This window comes from Carya illinoinensis, chromosome 10 (genome assembly GCF_018687715.1).
Source record: "Carya illinoinensis cultivar Pawnee chromosome 10, C.illinoinensisPawnee_v1, whole genome shotgun sequence".
Lineage (NCBI taxonomy): Eukaryota > Viridiplantae > Streptophyta > Magnoliopsida > Fagales > Juglandaceae > Carya > Carya illinoinensis.
The window spans coordinates 25,495,114-25,503,397 of record NC_056761.1 but is presented as its reverse complement, the minus strand read 5'-3'; the positions used below and the strand labels follow the sequence as shown (position 1 = coordinate 25,503,397).

The following is an 8,284-nucleotide window of genomic DNA, read 5'->3' as shown; positions in this document are numbered from 1 at the left end:
AACAATAAGAGCAATAAGGCCCATACGAAAAGAGAGAGAGAGAATTAAAAAGGAAATTAAGTTCAGAAGATGGTTTAGAGATGAATAATCACTTGTGGTTGAATAATTCCCTTAACTCCAGTCACAACCTTAACCAAATCTAGATTAGGTGCGTATGGCACATCTTGGGATTGAGGGAAACCAATGGTATATGGCATATGTGGGCTACAATTGGAAGAATGAAAGAAAAGACGGGTTTCTTCGTTTGAATTCAACATGTGCTGGAACTGAGTTACAACATTTAAGGTGTGGTGTATTTGATGATATTTCCCGTGAGAAAATGGTGTAAACAGCATAGGCTAGAGTCCGATTAGTTGCAATGCACATAGAGGTGCGCCTAGGTGGCGATCGACGGTGACTTCGGCATTGGAGTGAGTTTCCTTGTATTGAAATGTTGTGGATCAAGTGTAATCTTCTATTTCGCTGAAAGAATGATGGGAAACAACAATAAAAATGTATTAACGTCCATATAAAAACGCTTAGAAAGAATTAAAAAGGAAATTAATCTTGAAACATGGTTTAGAGATGACTAATCACTTGTAAGTTCTTTAATCTCCTTAAATCCAGTTACAAGCTTAACCAAGGCAAGATAAGGGGAGTATGGCGCATCTTGGGCTTGAGGGAAACCGATGGTATGGCAGAGGTGCGTTACAGTTGGATGAATGAGGAAAAGAAGGGTTTGTTTGAGTCAATTCGTGCAATACTAGAACTGATTTTCGACGGCCAAGGTAGAAAGCATTTGCTGAGATTTCCCTTGAGAAAATGGTGTAAACGGCATAGGGTACAGTCCGATTAGTTGCAATGCACGTGGAGGTGCACCTAGGTGGCGATTGACGCTGACTTGGGCCTTGGAACGACTTTCCTTGTATTGAAATGTGGTTTATCAAGTCTAATCTTCTAATTGAGTCCAAGAATGATGGCAAACAAAATAATAAGAGCAATAAGGCCCATACAAAAAGAGAGAGAGATAACTAAAAGGGAAATTGAGCTTGAAACATGGTTTAGACAAGAGTAATCACTTGTAAGTTGATTAATGCCCTTAACACCGGTTCCAAGTTTCACCAAGGCCAAATAAGGGCTGGATGGGCCACATCTAAGGCTACAATTGGAAGAACGATAGAAAAGACAGGTTTCTTCGTGTCAGTTCATCCAATGCTAAAGAACTGAGCTAGACAGTTAAGGTGAGATGCGTTTGACGAGATTTCCCTCGAGAAATAGGTGTAAACGGCATTGGCTATAGTCCGATTCGTTGCAACACACAAAGAGGAGCACCTAGGTGGCGATTGGCGGTGACTTTGGCGTTAGAATGACTTCCGTTGTATTGAAATGTGGTGGATCAAGTCTAATCATCTAATTGAGTCCAAGAATGATGGCAAACAAAACAATAACAGCAATAGGGCCCAGACGGAAAGAGAGAGAGAGAATTAAAAAGGAAATTAAGTTCAGAAGATGGTTTAGAGATGAATAATCACTTGTAGTTGAATAATTCCCGTAACTCCAGTCATAACCTTAACCAAATCTAGATTAGGCGCGTATAGCACTGACTCGGTTTCGAATGTGCTTCCAAGTGTAGAAGTGTCAAGTTGTATCAAGGATAAGTCCAGGATCGTATTCCACAGGGACAAAGGGTTATCAAAGTATTTGTGGCATTTTTTTTTTTTACGTAAAAGAGGTATCGAGTACAAGAGATGAAAATAAATATGAATCTATGTTTCTAAAATTATCCAAAACCAAGAGATTTTAGGAAAAAGTGTAGAAGTTGAATTAAACTTGCAAGAAGCAATAAAACAAACACTTGGGATGCAATTTTCGCCCATTTCTAATTTGAAATTGGTTTTACCTCTAAGTTCATCTTCTCTCAACCATTTTCTCATTTCAAGAGATTATGATCGGTTAAATAAACAATAAGCACACTTTTTCCGTATAATCAAGGTGCTTGACAGATTTTATATCAAGTGTAAAAGTGCAAGAAAGCTATCAAAGTCTTGTTACAAGTTCAAGCATCAATCATGCCTTCATGTCTACGACTGATCAAGTTCAAGAACATAGAATTTTAATCCTTCCCATAGGTAAAATGAAATATAATCTATCAAGTTAGTCATTTAAAATTCTATAATCTTGAAGAAAATCTAACCCCAAACAGTCATGAGCTACTCATTGAATCCCAAGCTAAAATTCTAGTCTATCATTTCTAAATTAACAAAATGTCTAAAAATGATGAACCTTAATATTTCAAATTGTTGTATGAAAATAAAGGTAGAAGAATAAAAATAACAAGCTGAAACCAAAACTTAAAGCAAGTAAAATAAAAATGACCGAATGAGAGCAGCCCAAGCCGTCTCCCCCAGTTCTGCAATAATCCAAAATAGAAAAATGAAGCAAGCTGCCGCCGAATGAAATCCTTCGCTCTGCGTCTCCACAAAACAGCCGCCTGCTACTAAACGAAAGAGAAAGCTCCGAAGACGAAAGAAGATCAATCAAGTGAAGCAAGGAAAAAAAAAAGTAAAATAAAATCTCCAGCCGCCCAAGGTCTGGAACGAAAGGTAAAATGAAAAGAAAAAAAACCCTCCTCCCCAAAAAAAAAACTTCCCCTGCTGCCTCCAGCTATCAAGTCCAAGCCACCCCAAAAAAAAAAAAAAACGAAAAAGAAAGTAAATAAAAGCTAAAAACTCCTCTACTGCCTAGCAAAAAAACGAAAAAGAGAAATGACTAAAAAACAAAAACTGCCGCCTAAGAGTCTAAAACCAAAAAGAAAGCTACCTCTTACTCCCTAGGTCTAAGTGTGGAACCGAAAAAAATAAAATGTTAAAAAGGCTCCCCTCTAAACAAAAACTGTCTGGAACGAAATAAATAAAATAAAGTAAAGCTAAGCACTCCTTTCTTCCCTGCTCTTTCGGCGTGAATTTCTTCCTGCGTGCTCCTGCGTGATTGGCTGCCCTCTCCATTTCCTCTACTGTCCGAATGTTTGGTCTGCTGCATGTGTAAGTTTTCTGCTCTTTCCGTTCAAGGGTCTGCATGTGTGAGTGCTTTTGCTACTGTGTGCATTTTTCTACATGTGTTGTGTTTGTATGAGTGTTGTCCATGTGGTCCGAATGGTGCTCTACTGTCTTGGTGTAGTAGCTGCTGCACATGTGTGATTTATTGCGTGTGAGGTGCTTGTCTTGCAATGATCAGCACGTTTAGTGAGTGCTGTCCAAATGAGGCTGGCCTGCATGTGTGCATTCACACTTGAATGATATCTTTGCTGTGTATTGCCCAAACTATCCCTGTTATGAGAGGAATAAAAATGAAATATTTATTTTCATGTAAAACAATTGCATTATAAATCTTTTTAAGCACCAAAATACTAGAATTTATCAATTGACTCAAGTAATGTGATCTATTGCATAAATAAGTACTTAAATCATTTTTTATTAAACAATTTGTTCGCTTAAGTAACTTAATCATGCAATTTTAGCGCTTCATCACACCCCCCAACTAGCTTTTTGCTAGACTCTAGCAAATGAAGTGAATGAATTCATGCAAATGTGAGATTTCCAACTACAATTTCAAAAGAAGTTCGAGAATGACATGCTATGAAATAGACTTGTTGAGTTTAAGAACACTGGAGATAGATTAATATGAATTTTGTATCAACTAAGAGATTTATACACAATTTAGTTAATCAACCAAGGGAATTACATGTAACAAAGCTTGCAACAAAGCTTGCTTTCTTTCAAGTGCATGGAAATGGGGTTAGAATTCCAAGATCGACTACCAAGAGACATTAACAGTTTCAATCACAACAACCAATCTGAGAAAACCACATGGTCTTACTCTAATTCAAAACCACTGTAGTGGCGGCTTTCACGCTATTACACTTTGAAAGGCGCCTACTTTTTTTTTTTTTTTGTAAGGACCCCGGTAATAGGCAGCCTTTTCCACTACACAAATGTAATTTTTGTTTTTTTTATGTTTTTAGATTTCCTAGTGGGGGAATCGGACCTATGAATGTGCGCCTACCCACACTTTCACAAGTCAGCCCTTATCACTAGTCTACCTAAAGGATTTTTTTTAATTTTTTTTTTTTTTGGATCCCTGGCTTGTCCCTTTTCTCATTTAATTCATTTTAGATCTCTTCCTAAGCCATTAGGATATGGTTCATTAGAGTCTCAAACAATTGAAGTGTAAATCAACCAACCATGACTCAATGTAGTCTTTCTAGGCCTTCCAGGTATGTGTTGTGTGTGTTTTAGCAAAACTTTTAACATTTTTCCCTTGGTTTAATAACTAAATAAAGTGGATAAATCCCTCTTTTGACATATACTCATATTTGCACTACATTCCACATGTTTCATGACCTCAACAAATCTTTTTTTTTTTTTTTAAACACATTTTTAACAAAATTTTAACACATTTTTAACAGAAAACCCTCCCCCCAACTAAATGTGACATTGTCCTCAATGTTCAGCAATTGAATATTCGATGATGTATGTTATACAGACATGAATTGGAGCAAGATAAACATTGTAGAACATATATTGAGACAAAAATGATTAAACAGAGAGGAAAAAAAAATTCACCTGAGATATTCGAGCGTACACAAGGAGTAGATTTCTGTCAAAGTTAAAAACACAAAAAGCAAAAGAAAGAAAAACAAAACAAACAAATACGGTATATATAATGAAAAATCAGAAATTAATTCTAATAAGCAGGATCCTCCAGAGTAGTGGACTCAAAACAAAATAAACAAAATGCAAAACAAGCAAGAAAGAAAAAGAATTTTTTTTTTTTTATTATTATTTTTTTTTATTTTTTTTACTTTTACATAAACTTGAGGTTCTTAGCCTCATGTTTGAGACACTCATTCTCTTCATACAACATCATGTCATCCCTATCCATGGGAACTGGCAAGCGGAATGAAGAATCTAATAGAGATTTCAACTGTTTATTCTTCTGCTGAATGATTCCTTCCCTTATGTGAGACTCTTGAACAATTCGTTGAAGTACAACAATTTGTTCTTTAAGCCTTTCAACCTCATGATTTTTGGCTTGTACCCGCTGGGAAAAAGCAACAATGGAGGATGAGTAGCGAGTCCCAAGACTCACCAAGTCGTAGATAGCATCGGAGTCTGACTTATTAGCCATACTATTATTCTCTTGTTGCAACATGGCACCAATGGTAGCTGCAGAAAGGACAGGAGGTTGAGATGCAGACTGCCTCATGGATGGATCTAGAGAAATGTTAGAAGAATGAGCCATTGACAAATGAACAGAAGGCTTAAAACGAGAATGTTGACAGAATGCAGATGAGTTATAGAGATGAGAAGAAAACTTGATGCGGATTGGATGAACTTCAGGACTGATTTTATAGAGATAGCATAAAGAACCAGACGAGCTATCATCCAAGTCAAAAAGTAATGTGATTTTTTTTCGGTGAAAATGACATTTCTTAGAAACTCGGAGCCTTCAATCTCGTTTGTCAGCAACATCAGGCGATTTTTTTCAAATCTCCAGCCACACTTGTCAGGTCACGGACGGATCCAATTATTTTTTTCAACTATCTACAGTGTCTACTAACGCATCGTTTTCTTTAGTCCACAAAGCAAACGAACAAATAAAAAAAAATAAAGCAAGTAAAGAAAATTGTAAAGAAGGAAAAACAACTTAAAACACTTCCCTGGGGTCTTGCACAAGCAAGATCTCATCATGTGGATCAAAGACCTTCAGAAATGACTTTAGACGTTGTCCGTTGACAGTGAAGCTATTACCGTTCTTCGGATTGACAATGTCTACTGCGCCATGAGGATGAACGGTCTTTACAATGTACGGCCCACTCCATCGAGACCTTAACTTACCAGGATCAAAAATCTTACTTTGGATGTGTTTGTTGGCTAAACATCTTCGAAACATTTGGTCAGAGCAATATTTAAACAAGTGAAGGTCATCATAAAAAAAATTATTCAACCTCAGATTTGAATTTTTGAGTGTCCTGAGTGCTCCAATGAGATGGTGTCTGTCATCTGAAGATGGTTTTATGGGTGCTGCCCAAGGTGGCGACTCTGCAAACATTGGTTGCCAAGGCACCTCATGACCAGTCCCTGCAAAAGAGACATTAGAAGTATCATCAAGTATATTCACATCACTTAGAATACTTTCTAATGACAATTGTAAATTAGTGGAAGAAGGATTCAAGTGAAAATCCTCATCAATGATATTTTTCAGCAAATTAACTTCCTGAACTTCTTCCAAATCCTGAGGTTGCCTGCAAGTATTGAAGATATTCAGCTCCAATGTCATGTTTCCAAAACTCAATTTCAAAATTCCACTTCTACAATTAATTAATGCGTTAGATGTAGCAAGAAATGGTCTACCAAGAATTACAGGAGCTTGGGAAGTAGATGGAGTTGACAAGTTCATATCAAGCACCACAAAATCCACAGGATAGTAAAATTTATCAACTTGAACCGAAACATCCTCAACTATACCCCTAGGCATTTTTATAGATCTATCAGCAAGTTGCAAAATGATAGGTGTGGATTTCAATTCACCTAAACCAAGCTGTTCATACACAGTGTAAGGCAATAAATTAACACTTGAACCAAGATCTAACAAAGCGTGACCAATTTTTGAATTTCCTATCACGCAAGCAATTGTAGGTGCTCCAAGGTCCTTGTATTTAGGTGGTGTATTACTCTGAATGATAGCACTAACCTGTTCAGTAAGGAAAGCTTTCTTATGCACATTTAATTTTCTTTTCACAGTGCATAGATCCTTTAAAAATTTTGCATAGGCAGGAATTTGCTGAATAGCATCTAACAAAAGGATGTTAATCCTAACTTGCCTAAAAATCTCAAGAATTTCAACAAGATGCTTATCTTTATGCAACGGAACTAATCGTTGAGGAAAAGGAGCAGGTATAGGACAATGAATTTTCTCATGCTCATCAGACACACGCTCTCCATCTTTATTAGAAGGGTTAGAAGCCTTACCAGAATTGTATGGCTCATGTGCTGGAATGTTTACCACCTTACCGCTTCTTAAAGTAGTCACCGCTTTGACCGACTTTAAGTTAGGATCCTCACTTATTGCTTGCACTTGATGAGGCTGCCCTTGTGGATTTGGTTGTGACTGTGCAGGAAATTTACCCTTCTCTTGGGTACTTAAAGATGTAGTCAGTCTTGTGAGGGAACTCCTTATGTCATTAATTGCCAATGAATTCTGGTTGTTGAGTGTTGCTTGACCTTGCATGAATTGTTGAAGTGTCACACTCAGCTGCTGAATCGTATCTTCAAGTCCCTTCTTTTGCATTGGAAGTGCTTGAATTGCCAGTTGAGAGGGCCCTGGGGCCAAGGTTGCTGGAGTTACATGTTGGTCACCCCTCCAACTGAGATTTGGGTGGCTCCTCGATCCTGGATTATAAGAATTAGAGTAAGGACCAGAATATGTTTTATGTATCATGTTTACAGCATTAGATTGGTCCAACAATACTTCTTTGAAAGCAGGGATCGTGGGACATTCATTAGTTGAATGCACATGATCCTCACATATGCCACACTTCTCCGAAAATTTAGGGACAACATGCACTTCATTTACTTTCTTCAATTCCATGGCTTCCACAATGTTCATTTAAAGTATATTTTCCATGACTAGACTCAACTTGCCTAGACCTATCATGCATATCAGTTGTGTCCCAAGATTGGGCATTTTCAGCAAGATAATCAAAATATTCAAATGCCTCCTCAGGCTCTTTGTCAAAAAATTCTCCATTACACATGGTTTGTACAAATTGGCGCATTTTAGGTGTCAAACTTTCATAAAAAAAACTAATCACACGCCAATATTCATAACCATGGTGTGGGCATGAATCTAATAGATCTTTGAACCTTTCCCAACATTGATAAAAAGTTTCAGAATCCTTTTGAGAAAAATTCATGATCTGTCTTTTCAAAGCATTTGTCCTATGTATTGGGAAGAATTTTTTCAAAAATCTTGTTTGCATCTCCTGCCAAGTGCCTATAGTTCTAGGTCTTAATGAATTCAACCATGTTTTAGCTTTATCTTTCAATGAAAATGGAAACAATTTTAGTCTAATGACCTCCTCAGTGCAGGTCCGGTCCATGAATATAGAACAAACCTCTTCAAACTCTTTCATATGCAAATAAGGGTTCTCAGATTCCATGCCATGAAAATGTGGAATTAATGGAATCATTCCAGGTTTGAAATTAAAATTGTTTGCATTCAAAGGTTGAATTATGCATGATGG

At 37.1% G+C, this 8,284-nt stretch overlaps 1 protein-coding gene and 1 non-coding gene across 2 annotated transcripts; one reads left to right on the top strand and one right to left on the bottom strand.

The window, feature by feature from the left end:
- Positions 1-5,783: 5,783 nt before the first annotated feature.
- LOC122278900 lies at positions 5,784-7,632 on the bottom strand. Its single transcript, XM_043089109.1, has 2 exons — positions 7,011-7,632; positions 5,784-6,283 (listed from the first exon to the last, which is right to left on the bottom strand). The coding sequence occupies exons 1-2, from the start codon at positions 7,627-7,629 to the stop codon at positions 6,240-6,242; spliced, it is 663 nt and encodes a 220-aa protein (XP_042945043.1). The 5' UTR covers positions 7,630-7,632; the 3' UTR covers positions 5,784-6,239.
- A 234-nt stretch (positions 7,633-7,866) lies between these two features.
- On the top strand, positions 7,867-7,974 carry LOC122280238. The gene has a single exon (XR_006229823.1). It is a non-coding gene; the product is annotated as a small nucleolar RNA R71 (small nucleolar RNA).
- The last annotated feature ends 310 nt before the right edge of the window (positions 7,975-8,284 follow it).

Excerpts from the sequence above, each read along its gene's own strand:
- LOC122278900 (XM_043089109.1), bottom strand. The coding sequence starts at position 7,629 with ATGGAATTGAAGAAAGTAAATGAAGTGCATGTTGTCCCTAAATTTTCG. Across the intron at positions 6,284-7,010 it reads ACATGAGCCATACAATTCTG|GCAACCTCAGGATTTGGAAG; the intron begins GTAAGGCTTCTA and ends CAATACTTGCAG.